The 18,857-nt window shown below is 43.1% G+C and overlaps 1 protein-coding gene across 1 annotated transcript in view; it reads left to right on the top strand.

The window, feature by feature from the left end:
- Positions 1–132: 132 nt before the first annotated feature.
- The window catches only part of LOC110502802 (fatty acid desaturase 6), a 37,184-nt gene continuing 18,459 nt past the window's right edge, over positions 133–18,857 (top strand). Inside the window, exons 1-4 of the mRNA XM_021581096.3 lie at positions 133–900; positions 4,633–4,799; positions 5,524–5,704; positions 18,613–18,800. Of these exons, the coding sequence (XP_021436771.3) occupies positions 579–900; positions 4,633–4,799; positions 5,524–5,704; positions 18,613–18,800 (858 nt within the window). The 5' untranslated portion in view covers positions 133–578. The remainder of the gene's footprint in view (positions 901–4,632; positions 4,800–5,523; positions 5,705–18,612; positions 18,801–18,857) is intronic.

Raw genomic sequence — 18,857 nt, 5'->3', positions numbered from 1 at the left:
ACATGGCACTTGGCCCGCCCAAAACTCTGGCCAACAGCCCATTAAAACACTTGTCTACTCTTTCTTTCTTTCTTTCTTTCTTTCTGAACTTACCCACCTCTCTTTAGTGTGTATCTCTCCCTTAGCAACAATAAATAACTGACACAGTGAGTACTAAGCCGGGGCTGCAAATCCTCTCCTGACTTAGACCCCCTTTCCCCGCACTCCTCCTCCTTTCCCCCACTCCTCCATTCCCAGGACCTCTGCCAAGGTTACAACAGCGATGGGAGAAGTGAGGGACAACAAGGACAGCAGGGGAGGGACATGAGGTATGCATGAGAGGCTCCGTTGAGGAGAGAGACATATCAGCAGAATTGCTTCTCCAGCTGAGCAACTGGATAAAACTGCCAATAAAACTTTGCACCCTGCCATGCTAACATCAGTCCAGACCCTTTGTGTTCAGGGTACAATGTGCAGGCTGATTTCCTCAGAGTCTGGACGCTGCCTATGAGTCTGTCCGTACAGCCGCTGGACACACCGAGCAGTCACTTTTATTTTAGTTTGTTGTCGGTCAGGAGGGAGGCACAAAAGGAGCTGACATGCAGAATGTACCAAAGGAGTGGAGGGAAGAACAGAGCGTGGGAGGAGCAAGAGACAAAGATGTTAAACCGTGGGAGGGTAGAGAGGCCTTGTTCCAAAATAACACTGGTAACTCCAAACAGGACATGTCCACAGGGAAAGAGAAGAAGAATGGAGAGATGATGAACGGAGGGGGAAAGGGGATGGAGGGGACGGATAAAGAGTCGCTGATGATGGAGCTGACCCGTCTGGTTCAGAAGACAGTGAAGGAGAGTAGTTGGTGGGAGCGGAGAGGCATCGACATCACTATTCTGGCCCTCTCCTTTCTCCTGCTACCCCCAGGTAATCTATACACCCGTCTTACACACTTCATACACCCATATCACACACTTCATAAACCCGCCTCACACACTTCATACACCCATATCACACACTTCATAAACCCGCCTCACACACTTCATACACCCATATCATACACTTCATAAACCCGCCTCACACACTTCATAAACCTGTCTCACACACTTCATAAACTCGTCTCACACACACTTCATACACTCTTCTCACACACTTCATACACCCGTCTCACACACTTCATACACACGTTTCACACACCTTATAGTCCTTATCAAGGCCAACATATGGTATGCTATTACATGTTTATATAGTGTAGGTTTACCACATTCAGTTCATCCTACCTCCACTACCTGCACACCACAATACATACACCTGTCTCACACTTTATAGTGGTCCTCTGTAGCTCAGATGGTAGAGCTTGGCGCTGGCAACGCCAGAATCATGGGTTTCAATTGTCGCTGAGGCCGCCCATTTGAAAAATATATCCATGACTAAGTCGCTTTCGATAAAAGTGTCTGCTAAATGGCATAATAGTATTATATTATGTTGTTTTAAAGGTAGGTAATACAGTATATATGTTATTATATGTTTATAAAGTGAGGTTTTAACACATTCAGTTCACCCTACCCCCAGGTAAGACACCTGTCTAACAACGGCAAAATTGGTTGAAATTAAGTATTTTCAACCAGTTTCTCTCACTGGGTATTAGCCTGGTTAAACCAGTTTCTCACTGGGGATTAGCCTGGTTAAACCAGTCTTTGTCACTGGGGATTAGCCTGGTTAAACCAGTTTTTCTCACTGGGGATTAGCCTGGTTAAACCAGTTTTTCTCACTGGGTATTAGCCTGGTTAAACCAGTTTTCTCACTGGGGATTAGCCTGGTTAAACCAGTCTTTCTCACTTGGTATTAGCCTGTTTAAACCAGTTTTCTCACTGGGGATTAGCCTGGTTTAACCAGTTTTCTCACTGGGGATTAGCCTGGTTAAACCAGTCTTTCTCACTTGGTATTAGCCTGGTTAAACCAGTTTTTCTCACTGGGTATTATTCTGGTTAAACCAGATTGAACGATGGGATCAATAATGAGAGCAGGATTTAGTCTGAAGAATATGTTTGTATAGCTTTACCACATAACGTGTAACATGCAGATTTGTTCTAAACACACAGGACATTATGTTATTAATCTATTGTGCCAGTATTAGATCTTGAGCACTAACCTGGAACTTGATGTTGAGACAGGGACAGAGCAGAAATATACATGTTCTAATGTATAAGTAGACCAGTACATGGCCTCAATTAAATACTGATTTCAACAAGGCTGCACACACACCACACACATGCTTGATGTCTGATACTCCCTTGTCCTATCTGAGTCTGTGACCTCTTTCTAGGTCAGTGTGACTGGTATGTCACCAGAGGCTATGCTTAAATTGGCAGCTTGTTAACACACCTATCAAGGTTCATTGTTTGATTATCTTTGGAAATCAAAGTCTTTAGATTCAAAATGCTGTTATATTTACGATTAGAAAATTGCTTTACATGCTCTCCAATACCTATTTCAGATTTTTTATTGAACCTTTATTCATCCAGGAGGTCCCATTGGGGTCAGACTACCTATTTAACAATAGAGACCTGGACAAGAGGGCAGCTCAATAAAAACACTTAGCTCAAAACACAAAGATCAGCCAGTAAAGGGCCACATTTCTGTTTCTGTTTCTGTTTTATGGCTGTAAATTAATCCCAGATTTTTTATTTTTTAACCTTTATTTAACCAGGTAGGCTAGTTGAGAACAAGTTCTCATTTACAACTGCGACCTGGCCAAGATAAAGCAAAGCAGTGCGACACAAACAACAACACAGAGTTGTCACATGGAATAAACAAACATGCAGTCAATAATACAATAGAAAAGGTTTATATATAGCATGTGCAAAAGAGGTAGGATAAGGGAGGTAAGGCAATAAATAGGCCATAGTAGCGAAATAATTACCATATAGCAATTAAACACCGGAGTGATTGATGTGCAGAAGATGAGTGTGCAAGTAGAGATAATGGGGTGCATAGGAGCAAAATAAATAAAATAAATAACAATATGAGGGATGAGGTAGTTGGATGGGCTATTTACAGATGGGCTATGTACAGGTGCAGTGATCTGTGAGCTGCTCTGACAGCTGGTGCTCAAAGTTAGTGAGGGAGATATGAGTCTCCAGCTTCAGTGATTTTTGCAGTTTGTTCCAATCATTGGCAGCAGGGAACTGGAAGGAAAGGTGGCCAAAAGAGGAATTGGCTTTGGGGGTGACCAGTGAGATATACCTGCTGGAGCGGGTGCTACGGGTGGGTGCTGCTATGGTGATGAGTGAGCTGAGATAAGGCGGGGCTTTACCTAGCAAAGATTTATAGATGACCTGGAGCCAATGGGTTTGGCAACGAATTTGAAGCGAGGGCCAGCCAACGAAAGCATACATGTCGCAGTAGTGGGTGATATACAGTGGGGCAAAAAAGTATTTAGTCAGCCACCAATTATGCAAGTTCTCCCACTTAAAAAGATGAGAGAGGCCTGTAATTTTCATCATAGGTACACTTCAACTATGACAGACAAAATGAGGAAAAAAATCCAGAAAATCACATTGTAGGATTTTTTATGAATTTATTTGCATAGCGGAGAAGGTAAAGATTCAAAATGGTCGATGATCTGTTTGTTAACTTGGCTTTCGAAGACCTTAGAAAGGCAGAGTAGGATAGATATAGGACTGTAGCAGTTTGGGTCTAGAGTGTCTCCCCCTTTGAAGACGAGGATGACCAGAGCAGCTTTACAATCTTTGGGGATCTCAGACGATACGAAAGAGTTTGAACAGGCTAGTAATAGTAGTAATATGGGCTTGCAACATTTTCAGAGGATCATTTTAGAAAGAGAGGGTCCAGATTGTCTAGCCCGGCTGATTTGTAGGGGTCCAGATTTTTCAGAACATCAGCTATCTGGATTTGGGTAATGCCAAAACGGGGGAGGCTTGGGGGGTGCAGGGCTGTTGACCCGGATAGGGTAGCCAGGTGGAAAGCATGGCCAGCCGTAGAAAAATGCTTATTGAAATTATCAAGTATCATGGATTTATCGGTGGTGACAGTGTTTCCTAGCCTCAGTCAGTGGGCAGCTGGGAGGAGGTACTCTTATTCTCCATGAATTTTACAGTGTCCCAGAACTTTTTGGAGTTTGTGCTACAGGATGCACATTTTTGTGTGAAAAAGCTAGCTTTCCTAACTGCCTGTGTATATTGGTTCCTAACTTCCTTGAAAATTTGCAGATGTCAGTACTCTGGCCAAGCAAGGTCCACCACAGGAGAGAGATCAGGAACATCCACTTGCTTGACTGCAGAACAGAATGTTCAAGGAATCTGTTCTAGAATGTGTTTCAAATGGCAGGTGTAGAGTAGAGTGGAACATTGTCTATTGTTTGGCAAGACAATGACCATAGGAGTTGGCAAGACCGCACAAACAGATCTGGGACCAGGCAAATGCTAACATATTTATGCTAACATATGTATTCTACAGATCTAAGCTACTCTCCATATTGTGGAATATTTGCATTTAGAACAACATGTAAACTTGCTATCCATTGTTTGACTCCTATTCCCTCCCCTTGCCCTTATCCCTCTCTCCTCATCTCCTTGTTTCCTCAACCCCATCTCCCCCTCTCCTTAACCCCATCTCCCCTCTCCCTCTCTCCTCCAGCATTCCTGCTGCTTGGTTCGTCCCAGGCCCTGGTGTTTGTCCTGGGCATGGTGCTGATGGGCGTGTCCCATGCTGTCATCACCATCAAGGGCACCCATCTGGCAAGTCACGGATCGCTGAGCGAGTCCCCTACCTGGGCCGATGTCTGGGCTGTGTTTTTCATAGAGGTAAGAGAGAGATTGAGAGAGAGAGAGTGGATTGTTGAGGGACGGAGAGAGAGATTTTCCTGTTAGCCAAAGCTTCATCAATGAATTCAGCCACATCACGCTGGGTTTAATCTCTCTTGAATTTTGGTTACTTTTGTTCATTGACCCAACATTTTATCCTTTCACCAGACATTATATTACAGATGAGGGAGGCAGGTAGCCTAGCGTTTAGGAGCGCTGGGCCAGAAACAAAATGGTCGCTGGATTGATTCCCCTTGACAACCACGTGAAAAATCTGTCAATATGCCCCTGAGCTAGGCACTTAACTCCAATTGCCCCTGTAAATCGCTCTGGATAAGAGTGTCTACTAAAATATAATAACATAACTGCCGGACTTTGTCCTTAATTTGGCCTGTTTTTTCAAGCTAGTCATTCAGCTATCAGTCACTCATGTGTCAAGTATCTATGTTCATGACACGCTTGTCTGGATATCGATCCCCATGTCTGTGCCATTCTCTTTCATAGTGCTCTATGAAAATATAAACATGTTTGTCTTTGCATTTTCTAGTGTTGTTTCATCACACATCTTGATCACAAGTCTGTCTGTCTGTCTGTCTGTCTGTCTGTCTGTCTGTCTGTCTGTCTGTCTGTCTGTCTGTCTGTCTGTCTGTCTGTCTGTCTGTCTGTCTGTCTGTCTGTGTCTGTGTCTGTGTCTGTGTCTGTGTCTGTGTCTGTCTGTGTACAGGTGTGTGGGTCTTTCACAGCAAGGGCAGGTGTAACAAGCCACATTAAGATGCACCATGCCCACACCAACGTGATCGGCCTGGGTGACTCCAGCACCTGGAAGATACCCTACCTGCCCCGGGGTGTATACCTGTTCATTGCCCCCCTGGCTGTACCTGTTATCACTCCTCTGGTGGCACTAGGTGAGGCACAGCCAGGGTCTGTGTGTATGTTTTTCCAGGGGTAGTGTCTACCTGTTCACTATCTAAGACACATAATGCTCTGTCTCTGTTATGTTGCTGTTGTTTTTAAACAGGAACATGTTGATACAGTGCTTTCGGAAAGTATTCAGACCCCTTGACGTTTTCCAATTTTTTTCAGGTTATCAATCTACAAACAATATCCTATAATGACAAAGCATTTTTTTTGCTAATTTATCAAATAAAAAAACCTTAAATGTTACATTTACATAACTATTCAGACCCTTACTCAGTACTTTGTTGAAGCTCCTTTGGCAGCGATTACAGGTTTGAGTCTTATTAGGTATGACGCTACAAGCTTGGCACACCTGTATTTGTTTCTCCCATTATTTTCTGCAGATCCTCTCTAGCTCAGTCAGGTTGGATAGAGAGTGTTGCTGCACAGCTATTTTCAGGTCTCTCCAGAGATGTGCGTTCGGGTTCAAGCCTAGGCTCTGATTGGGTCAATCAAGGACATTCATAGACTTGTCCCGAAGCCACTCCTGCGTTGTCTTGGCTGTGTACTTAGGGTTGTTGTCCTGTTGGAAGGTGAACCTTGGCCCAGTCTGAGGTCTTGAGCACTCTGGAGCCTGTTTTCATCAAGGATCTCTCTGTACTTTGCTCCGTTCATCTTTGCCTCAATCCTGACTAGTCGCCCAGTCCCTGACGCTGAAAAACACCCCCACAGCATGATGCTTCCACCAACATGCTTCACCGTAGTGATGGTGCCAGGTTTCCTCCAGACGTTACGCATGGCATTCAGGCCAAAGAGTTCAATCTTGGTTTCATCAGACCAGAGAATCCTGTTTCTCATGGTCTGAGTCTTTAGGTGCCTTTTGGCAAACTCCATGCGGGCTGTCATGTGCCTTTTACTGAGGAGTGGTTTCCTTCTGGTCACTTTACCATAAAGGCCTGATTGGTGGAGTGCTGCAGAGATGGTTGTCCTTCTGGAAGGTTCTCCCATCTCCACGGAGGAACTCCTCCCTGACCACCTCCCTGACCAAGGCCCTTCTTCCCAGATTGCTCAGTTTGGCAGGGCGGCCAGCTCAAGGAAGAGTCTTGGTGGTTCCAAACTTCTTCCATTTATGAATGATGGAAGCCACTGTGTTCTTGGGGACCTTCAATGCTACAGACATTTTTTGGTACCCTTTCCCAGATCTGTGCCTCGACACAATCCTGTCTCAGAGCTCTACGGACAATTCCTTCGACCTCATGACTTGGTTTTTGCTCCGACATTCACTGTCAACTGTGGGACATTATATAGACAGGTGTGTTCCTTTCCAAATCATGTCCAATAAACTGAATTTACCACAGGTGGACTACAATCAAGTTGTAGAAACATCTCAGGGATGATCAATAGAAACAGGATGCACCTGAGTTCAATTCCGAGTCTCATAGCGAAGGGTCTGAATAATTACGTAAATAAGGTCTTCTTTTGTTTTTAATACATTTGCAAAAGTTTCTAAAAACCTGTTTTCGCTTTGTCATTATGGCGTATTGTGTGTAGATTGCTGAGGATTTTTTTTATTTAATCATTTTTGAATAAAGCTGTAATGTAACAAAATGTGTAAACAGTCAAGGGGTCTAAATACTTTCTGAAGGTACTGTATACAGTACATGTGTTTGCGTTAGCTAATCATGTGTACATGGCTGACAAAATAACGTGGTTGTTGTTCAGACGTATGGCACCTTCTAATTTGGATTGATATCTTCACTCCAAGCTGTGATGGTGTAACTGTCTGTCTGTATCTGTTCCTCTTTCTTTCTCTCTCTTGTTTCTGTATGTGTTTTTGTTTCTCCGTCTCTGTCCCTGTCCATAACTGTATCTTACTGCACTGTAAAAAATTACTCTCAGGATCATCTTTAAAAATACTTCCAACTGGTTACAAATAAATTAGTTAGGTTTTATCAATTGAAAAAAATTACATTTGTTGAAAGCAAATATATGATTCAACGCCAAATGTTAGATTTGATTATTAACAAACCTACAGGTAAATTACAAAACAAATGAAACATTTCTGTTGGAACACCAACATAAAGTGTTTTAATAGGGCATTGGGCCACCACGAACCAGACCAGCTTCTATATTCCTTAGCATACTGTAGATTCTACAAGACTCTGAAACTTTATTGTAGGGATGCAGCACTATTCTTCCACATAGAAATCATTTGGTGTTTTGTTGATGGTGTTGGAAAACGCTGTCTCAGGCGCCGCTCCAGAATCTCCCATAAGTAGTGATGTTACGTTTTATACTGGAGCTCCGAGGCCTACATCGAAATCGCTAACGTCTCGATCACACCTACAAGGTCATTGTGCAAAATGGTACGCAGCCTTATCTGAATATGTGTGCAACAAAAGCTAAACATTCACCTTCTGCTGACGTTTCTGTCAAGCTGTCTACACATACAATTTGTTTGATAAATCCAACACATGCACCACACAGAACCAGTAGCGGTGCGTGGGTAAAATCACTGGGGAAGCCAAGGCAGAAAAAAACATGTGTTGTGATAATTGTGTTGTTTGCTCTATAAACTGTTAGTTCATATGAATTGCAACCGTGACATATGCCTAAGGCCTAGACAATAAGAAGACAGTGGCAGAATACAATTAACTACACATTTGTTTCATCACAAAACCGGAGAGCAACATCTGTCCGGTGAAGTCCACAATGCATATTGCATGTAAGAAACAGTTACATGACCTACAGCATGGTCAAGAAAGTGAATGTTTCCAACATTTTCAGACTATTAAACAACCATGGAGAGTTACTGCAAGTTGCAAAGAAAGCAGGATCTGCCTCCACTATTCCAGCACCATTTCAACTTCAACATTCCAAAATAATCAAATGACCTATGCTCTAATACAGCGACAACTAAATGATACCAAAAATGATTTAGTCCAATCAACGTAAGCTACAGTAAATATACTGTCCATGGTTCAGATTTGTGTGTGTGTATGCATTTTTCCAAGTAGAAAAAACATGTTGACTCACCCTACTTGTATAGAATCGCCAATGCCATCCTGCTCTACTTCATGTTGAAGAAACGGACTATAACTTTTATTTTTAGTTGTCCTAGGCTACGTTGATAAAATGCTTGCTCGCTAGCCTAATTTCCTTTCATGGGAAATGTTATCTACTTATTAACATTAGCCTTCTACATCTTGCTACATATTGAACTTGCAGCCTCTCAGTCCAGAGGCACAATGTATTTTATGGTTGGATCAGAATCGCCATTATAATCATTGGCCAGTACGGAAAATTACAGTTGAAGTCGGAAGTTAACATACACCTTAGCCAAATACGTTTAAACTCAGTTTTTCACAATTCCTGCCATTTAATCCTAGTATACATTTCCTGTCTTAGGTCAGTTAGGATCACCACTTTATTTTAAGAATGTGAAATGTCAGAATAATAGTAGAGAGAATTATTTTTTTCAGCATTTATTTCTTTCATCACATTCCCAGTGGGTCAGAGGTTTACATACACTCAATTAGCATTTGGTAGCATTGCCTTTACATTGCTTAACTTGGGTCAAATGTTTCTGGTAACCTTCCACAACTTTCCCACAATAAGTTGGATGAATTTTGGCCCATTCCTCCTGACAGAGCTGGTGTAACTGAGTCAGGTTTGTAGGCCTCCTTGCTCGCACAAGCTTTTTCAGTTCTGCCCACAAATTTTCTACAGGATTGAGGACAGGGCTTTAACTTGACTTTGTTGTCCTTAAGCCATTTTGCCACAACTTTGGAAGTATGATTGGGGTCATTGTCCATTTGGAAGACCCATTTGCGACCAAGATTTAACTTCCTGACTGATGTCTTGAGATGTTGCTTCAATATATGCCCATAATTTCCCTCCCTCATGATGCCATCTATTTTGTGAAGTGCACAAGTCCCTCCTGCAGCAAAGCAACCACACAACATGATGCTGCCACCCCCGTGCTTCACGGTTGGGATGGTGTTCTTCGGCTTGCAAGCCTCCCCCTTTTTCCTCAAAACATAACAATGGTCATTATGGCCAAACAGTTCTATTTTTTGTTTCATCAGACCAGAGGAAATTTCTCCAAAAACTATGATCTTTGTCCCCATGTAGTCTGGCTTTTTTATGGCGGTTTTGGAGGAGTGGCTTCTTACTTGCTGAGCGGCCTAAACAGGTTATGTCGATATAGGACTCGTTTTACTGTGGATATAGATACTTTTGTACCTGTTTCCTCCAGCAAAGTACGTTCATCTCTAGGTAACAGAACACGTCTCCTTCCTGAGCGGTATGACGGCTGCATGGTCCCATGGTGTTTATACTTGCGTACTATTGTTTGTACAGATGAACTTGGTACCTTCAGGTGTTTGGAAATTGCTCCCAAGGATGAAGCAGACTTGTGGAGGTCTGCAATTTTTTTTCGGAGGCCTTGGCTGATTTCTTTTGATTCGCCCATGACGTCAAGCAAAGAGGCACTGAGTTTGAAGGTAGGCCTTGAAATACATCCACAGGTACAATTGACTCAAATGATGTCAATTAGCCTATCAGAAGCTTCTAAAGCCAGGACGTCATTTTCTGGAATTTTCCAAGCTGTTTAAAGGCACAGTCAACTTAGTGTATGTAAACTTCTGACCCACTGGAATTGTGATACAGTGAATTATAAGTTAAATAATCTGTCTGTAAACAATTGTTGGAAAAATGACTTGTGTCATGCACAAAGTAGATGTCCTAACCGACTTGCCAATACTATAGTTTGTTAACAAGGAATTTGTGGAGTGGTTAAAAATGAGTTTTAATGACTCCAACCTAAGTGTATGTAAACCTCTGACTTCAAATGTAAGTAAAACCACAAGTCCAAATCCCTGCCTCCATCCGTGGCTAATTTAGGATAGGGCCAATTTTAGCTAGCTAGCTACCAGAGGACAACAAAACAACAAGATGTTTCTATTGATGACGTATTTCTCTGAAGCTTTCCTGAACACTTTTTTTTGATGCACCAGGACCATTCACAGTTGAGCTCACTCAGTTTAGCTCAACGCAGATTGGCTATTATTTTATTTGAAAAATGTATTTCATGGGAGGCCAAATGCTCACTGGCTTTCCTTGCATTCATTACCTATGAGGCAAAAATGTCATACTCTTTATGACCAGACCGCATCAGATAGATGGCCTACACATCCAGAGACAAAGGGGTGCTGTTTTTCTTTCTCCGGTGTGATACATTCAGAGATTAAATAAATCATTTTTTTCTTTTTTTCTTGGTCAATTTTTTGAAGAAGCCTGGCTTCGCTTGGCATCCATGAATACATGCCGCTGCACAGAACATGCTACAACTGCCTCTGCAATGCATTACTGCAAGGCAAACGCAGCATTCCATTAGAAATGAATATACAGTGCCTTGCGAAGGTATTCGGCCCCCTTGAACTTTGCGACCTTTTGCCACATTTCAGGCTTCAAACATAAAGATATAAAACTGTATTTTTTTGTGAAGAATCAACAACAAGTGGGACACAATCATGAAGTGGAACGACATTTATTGGATATTTCAAACTTTTTTAACAAATCAAAAACTGAAAAATTGGGCGTGCAAAATTATTCAGCCCCTTTACTTTCAGTGCAGCAAACTCTCTCCAGAAGTTCAGTGAGGATCTCTGAATGATCCAATGTTGACCTAAATGACTAATGATGATAAATACAATCCACCTGTGTGTAATCAAGTCTCCGTATAAATGCACCTGCACTGTGATAGTCTCAGAGGTCCGTTAAAAGCGCAGAGAGCATCATGAAGAACAAGGAACACACCAGGCAGGTCCGAGATACTGTTGTGAAGAAGTTTAAAGCCGGATTTGGATACAAAAAGATTTCCCAAGCTTTAAACATCCCAAGGAGCACTGTGCAAGCGATAATATTGAAATGGAAGGAGTATCAGACCACTGCAAATCTACCAAGACCTGGCCGTCCCTCTAAACTTTCAGCTCATACAAGGAGAAGACTGATCAGAGATGCAGCCAAGAGGCCCATGATCACTCTGGATGAACTGCAGAGATCTACAGCTGAGGTGGGAGACTCTGTCCATAGGACAACAATCAGTCGTATATTGCACAAATCTGGCCTTTATGGAAGAGTGGCAAGAAGAAAGCCATTTCTTAAAGATATCCATAAAAAGTGCCGTTTAAAGTTTGCCACAAGCCACCTGGGAGACACACCAAACATGTGGAAGAAGGTGCTCTGGTCAGATGAAACCAAAATTGAACTTTTTGGCAACAATGCAAAATGTTATGTTTGGCATAAAAGCAACACAGCTCATCACCCTGAACACACCATCCTCACTGTCAAACATGGTGGTGGCAGCTTCATGGTTTGGGCCTGCTTTTCTTCAGCAGGGACAGGGAAGATGGTTAAAATTGATGGGAAGATGGATTGAGCAAAATACAGGACCATTCTGGAAGAAAACCTGATGGAGTCTGCAAAAGACCTGAGACTGGGACGGAGATTTGTCTTCCAACAAGACAATGATCCAAAACATAAAGCAAAATCTACAATGGAATGGTTCAAAAATAAACATATCCAGGTGTTAGAATGGCCAAGTCAAAGTCCAGACCTGAATCCAATCGAGAATCTGTGGAAAGAACTGAAAACTGCTGTTCACAAATGTTCTCCATCCAACCTCACTGAGCTCGAGCTGTTTTGCAAGGAAGAATGGGAAAAAATGTCAGTCTCTCGATGTGCAAAACTGATAGAGACATACCCCAAGCGACTTACAGCTGTAATCACAGCAAAAGGTGGCGCTACAAAGTATTAACGTAAGGGGGCTGAATAATTTTGCACGCCCAATTTTTCAGTTTTTGATTTGTTAAAAAAGTTTGAAATATCCAATAAATGTCGTTCCACTTCATGATTGTGTCCCACTTGTTGTTGATTCTTCACAAAAAAATACAGTTTTATATCTTTATGTTTGAAGCCTGAAATGTGGCAAAAGGTCGCAAAGTTCAAGGGGGCCGAATACTTTCGCAAGGCACTGTACTTCTGATGTACCATAATGCAATGACGCTGTGTGTGATTGAGGTTGGTGTTGGTTTTGGTAGAAGATAAAAAGGCTACCCTGCGCAGGTGCTCCTGCGTGTGCAACGTCATCTATAATAACTTTCCTGTTCTAAATTATTTTGACCAGCAGGTGCCTCTAGTGTACAACATGTTGATCAAGGCATGCAGTAATGAACCAATGTCAGACACAATTGGCAGGAAACACTCAATGCTTCAGGAAGCTTAATTTCCCCATAACTACCTGTCAGTGTTCAATTGGGTTGAGATCTGGTGACTGAGACGCCCATGGCATATGGCTTACATCGTTTCCATGCTCATCAAAATATTCAGTGACCATTTGTGTCCTGTCATCCTATGGGGGCTTAGCTACGGAAGCAAAATTAATGGCCAAAATAATGGTGTGTCCAGCATTTTTATACATAACCCTAAGCATGATTGGATGTTTATTGCTTAATTAATTCAAGAACCAAAACTTTGTGGAAGCATCTACATTCAATATACTTTGTATTCCTCATTTACTCAAGTGTTTATTATTTTGGCAGTTACTTCAAGTTGCAACCCATATTTCTTTCAACACTCAACTTACTTTTCCCCTTTCGTTAAACCTAATAAAGAACATATAAACTAATACACTAAGTGTACAAAACATTAGGAACACCTTTGTAATATGGAGTTGCACCCCCATCTTTTGCCCTCAGAACAGCCTCAATTTGTCTGGGCATGGACTCAAGGTGTTGAAAGCATTTCACAGGGATGCTCACGCTTGTTGACTCCAATGCTTCCCACTGTTGTGTCAAGCTGGCTGGATGTCCTTTCGGTGGTGGACCATTCTTTATACATACGGGGAACTGTTGAGCATGAAAAACCCAACAATGTTGCAGTTTTTGACACAAACCGGTGTACCCCGTTCAAAGGCACTTAAATATTTTGTCTTGCCATTCACCCTCTGAATGGCACACATACACAATCCATGTCTCAATTGTCTCAAGGCTCAAAAATCCTTCTGAACGTGGAGGAGAGATTGACTTCATCAAATCAAATCAAAGTTTCTGTCACGTGCGCCGAATACAACCGGTATAGATCTTACAGTGAAATGCTTGCTTACAGGCTCTAGCCAACAGGGCAAAAAAAGGTATTATGTGAACAATAGGTAAGTAAAGAAATAAAAAGTTAAAAGACAGTGAAAAATAACAGTAGCGAGGCTATATACAGTAGCGAGGCTATAACAGTAGCAAGGCTACATACAGGCACCGGTTAGACAGGCTGATTGAGGTAGTATGTACATATAGATATGATTAAAATGACTATGCATATATGATAAACAGAGAGTAGCAGTAGCGTAAAAGAGGGGTTGGCGGGTGGTGGGTGGCGGGACACAATGCAGATAGCCCGGTTAGCCAATGTGCGGGAGCTCTGGTTGGTCAGGCTAATGATTGATTACCTGTTCAGGAGTCTTATGGCTTGGGGGTAAAAACTGTTGAGAAGCCTTTTTGTCCTAGACTTGGCACTCTGGTACCGCTTGCCATGCGGTAGTAGAGAGAACAGTCTATGACTGGGGTGGCTGGGGTCTTTGACCATTTTTAGGGCCTTCCTCTGACACCGCCTGGTGTAGAGGTCCTGGATGGCAGGCAGCTTAGCCCCAGTGATGTACTGGGCTGTACGCACTACCCTCTGTAGTGCCTTACGGTCGGAGTCGGAGCAATTGCCGCACCAGGCAGTGATGCAGCTGTAGAACCTTTTGAGGATCTGAGGACCCATGCCAAATCTTTTTAGTTTCCTGATGGGGAATAGGCTTTGTTGTGCCCTCTTCATGACTGTCTTGGTGTGTTGGGACCATTCTAGTTTGTTGGTGATGTGGACACCAAGGAACTTGAAGCTCTCAACCTGCTCCATTACAGCCCCGTCGATGAGAATGGGGATGTGCTCGGTCCTCCTTTTCCTGTATTGCACAATCGTCTCCTTAGTCTTGGTTACGTTGAGGGATAGGTTGTTGTTCTGACACCACCCGGCCCGGTCTCTGACCTCCTCTCTATAGGCTGACTCGTGATCGGTGATCAGGCCTACCACTGTTGTGTCATCTGCAAACTTAATGATTGTGTTGGAGTCATGCCTGGCCATGCAGTCGTGGGTGAACTAAGAGTACAGGAGGGGACTGAGCATGCACCCCTGGGGGGATCCAGTGTTGAGGATCAGAGTGACAGATGTGTTGCTACCTTCCTTCACCACCTGGGGATGGCCCGTCAGGAAGTCCAGGATCCAGTTACAGAGGGAGGTGTTTAGTCCCAGGATCCTTAGCTAGTGATGATCTAAGGACCTGCCCTCCAAGACACCTAAACCACCCGATGTCACAGGAAGGCATAAAAGATAATCAAGGACAACAACCACCGGAGCCACTGCCTGTTCACCCCGCTATCATCCAGAAGGCGAGGTCAGTACAGGTGCATCAAAGCTGGGACCGAGAGACTGAAAAACAGCTTCTATCTCAAGGCCATTAGACTGTTAACAGCTATCACTAACATTGAGTGGCTTCTGCCAACATACTGACTCAAATCTCTAGCCACTTTAATAATTAAAAATTGGATGTAATAAATGTATCACTAGTTACTTTAAACAATGTCACTTTATACAATGTTTACATACCCTACATTACTCATCTCATATGTATATACTGTACTCTATACCATCTACTGCATCTTGCCTATGCCGTTCGGCCATCGCTCATCCATATATTTATATGTACATATTCTTATTCATTCCTTTACACTTGTGTGTATAAGGCAGTTGTTGTGAAACTGTTAGATTACTTGTTAGATATTACTGCATGGTCAGAACAAGAAGCACAAGCATTTCATTACACTCGCATTAACATCTGCTTACCATTTGTATGTGACCAATAACATTTTATTTGATTTGAGCTTTGAGGGTACTATGGTGTTGAACGCTGAGCTGTAGTCAATGAATAGCATTCTCACATAAGTGTTTATTTTGTCCAGGTGGGAAAGGGCAGTGTGGAGTGCAATTGCATCAGATTGCATCAGATTACATCATTTGTGGATCTGTTTGGGCGGTATGCAAATTGGAGTGGGTCTAAGGTTCCTGGAATAATGGTGTTGATGTGAGCCATTTACCAGCCTTTCAAAGCACTTCATGGCTACGGACGTGAGTGCTACGGGTCTGTAGTCATTTAGGCAGGTTGCCTTCGTGTTGGGCACAGGGACTATGGTGGTCTGCTTGAAACATGTTGGTATTACAGACTCAATCAGGGACATGTTGAAAATGTCAGTGAAGACACCTGCCAGTTGGTCAGCACATGCCCAGAGCACATGCCCTGGTAATCCATCTGGCCCCGCAGCCTTGTGAATGTTGACCTATTTAAAGGTCTTACTCACATTGGCTATGGAGAGCGTGATCACACAGTCGTCCGGAACAGCTGATACTCTCATGAATGCCTCAGTTTAGCTTGAGCATAGAAGTTATTTAGTGAGCATAGAAGTGATTTAGCTCGTCTGATAGGCTCGTGTCACTAGGCAGCTCGCGGCTGTGCTTCCCTTTGTAGTCTGTAATAGTTTGCAAGCCCTGCCACGTAAGACGAGCGTCGGAGCCGGTGTAGTCCTGTATTGACCCTTTGCCTGTTTGATGGTTGGCCGGAGGGCATAGCAGGATATTTTATAAGCTTCCGGGTTAGAATCCCGCACCTTGAATGCGGCAGCTCTACCCTTTAGCTCAGTGTGAATGTTGCCTTTAATCCATGGCTTCTGGTTCGGGTATGTACGTACACTCACAGTGGGGACGACGTCCTCGATGCGCTTATTGATAAAGCCAGTGACTGATGTGGTGTACTCCTCAATGCCATCGGAAGAATCCCGGAACATGTTCCAGTCTGTGATAGCAAAACAGTCCTGTAGTTTAGCATCTGCTTCATCTGACCATTTTTTTTTTATAGTCACTGGTGCTTCCTGCTTTAATGTTTGCTTGTAAGCAGGAATCAGGAGGATATAATTGTGTTCGGATTTACCAAACGGAGGGAGAGCTTTGTACGGGTCTGTGTGTGGAGTACAGGTGATCTAGATTTTTTTTCTTTCTGGTTGCACATTTAACATGTTGATGGAAATTAGGTAGAACTGATTTAAGTTTCTCTGTATTAAAGTCTTCGGCCACTAGGAGTGCCGCCTCTGGCTGAGTGGTTTCCTGTTTGCTTATTTCCTTATACAGCTGACTAAATGCGGTCTTAGTGCTGGCATCCGTCTGTGGTGGTAAATAAACAGCCACTAAAAGTATAGATGAAAACTCTGTAGGCAAGTAGTGTGGTCTGCAGTTTATCACAAGACACTCTACCTCAGGCAAGCAAAATCTAGAGACTTCCTTACATTTCATGCACCAGCAGTTGTTTACAAATATGCACAGACCGCCCCCACTCGTGTTACCGGAGTGTGCTGCGTATATCCCGCTAGCTGAATATCCATGTCATCATTCAGCCACTATTCCGTGAAACATAAGATATTTCAGTTTTTGATGTCCCATTGGTAGGATATTCGTGATCGTACCTCGTCTAGTTTATTGTCCAATGATTGCATGTTGGCGAGTAATATTGACGGTAACGGCAGTTTTCCCACTCGCCTTCTGCGGATCCTTACAATGCATCCAGCTCTGTGTACTCTGTACCTGCGTCTCTTCCTCTTGCAAATAACTGGGACGTTGGCCTTGTCGGGTGTTCGGATAATGTCCTGCTTGTTGAAGAAAAAATCCTTGTCCAATCCGAGGTGAGTGATCGCTGTCCAGTATCCAGAAGCTCTTTTTTGCCATAAGATACGGTTGCATAAACATTATGTACAAAATAAGTTACAAATAACACAAAACCCCCCCCCACATAATAGCACAATTGGTTAGGCGCCCGTAAAACTGCTCCCACTTCTTTCGGCGCCATTTTAGAAGAGACCTCTTCTACTTTTATTTATGAGAGGTATTGACATGTTGAATGCACTAGGCGGTCTGTCTGAACTACTGGCACACAGCTCGGACACCCATGCATACCCCACAAGACATGCCACAAGAGGTCTCTTCACAGTCCCCAAGTCCAGAACAGATTTTGGGAGGCACACAGTACTACATAGAGCCATGACTACATGGAGCTCTATTCCACATCAAGTAACTGACGCAAGCAGTAAAATTAGATTTAAAAAACAGATAAAACACACCTTATGGAACAGCGGGGACTGTGAAGCAACACAAACATTGGCACAGACACACCCACACACACACACACACACACACAGACACACAGTAGATATGTGGTAGTGGTGGAGGCGCCTGAGGGTACACAGTGAGTTGTGAAATTGTAATGTCTTTAAATTTGTAGAAACTTAATATTGTTTGACCCCAGGAAGAGTAGCTTCTGTTTTGGCAGCAGCTAATGGGGATCCATAATAAATACAAATACAAAATCTACACTGATGGAAGTGTATTTAACAAGTGACATCAATAAGGGACCAAATATTCCACCTGGATTCACCTGGTCAATCTATGTCATGGAAAAGAGCAGGTGTTCTTAATGTTTTGTACACAGTGTATATGCAACCCTTTTTTTCATGTTGTTTTCTTCACTTAGGAATTACCTATCCCAAATGTCTTCAATTGGATTACAAACAATTAAATACATGGAATGGCATTAAACACCGGGAGACCATGGGTTTAATGTATTTGATACCATTCCACTAATACCGCTCCAGTCTTTACCATGAGCTCGTCCTCCCCAATTAAGGTGCCACACACACCTCCTGTGGTGTGTTGTAACTGACTGTGTCTGTCCCCGACTGTGACTGTATCTAACTGAGTTGTCTGTGTCCCTCTGTTATAGGTCAGCTGAAAGAGCACTCAATGGGCCAGGCCCTGAGGACAGTCCTGATGGTGTTCCTGGGGTTGTACGCTCAGTACTGGCTGTTGATCCATGTCTCTGGGTTCCAGTGTCTTTACAGCACCCTCCTCTGTATGCTGCTCTGCAGGGCTATGTTCTCCCTGCCCTACATACACGTTAACATCTTCCAAGTGAGAAAGCATATACACACATTGATTTAGGCAAGCACACACACGCACCCTCAGCAA

The sequence above is a fragment of the Oncorhynchus mykiss genome, chromosome 23 (assembly GCF_057628025.1).
Source record: "Oncorhynchus mykiss isolate SJ-2025 chromosome 23, ASM5762802v1, whole genome shotgun sequence".
Taxonomy (NCBI): Eukaryota; Metazoa; Chordata; class Actinopteri; order Salmoniformes; family Salmonidae; genus Oncorhynchus; species Oncorhynchus mykiss.
This window is presented reverse-complemented; position numbering and strand designations above follow the sequence as displayed.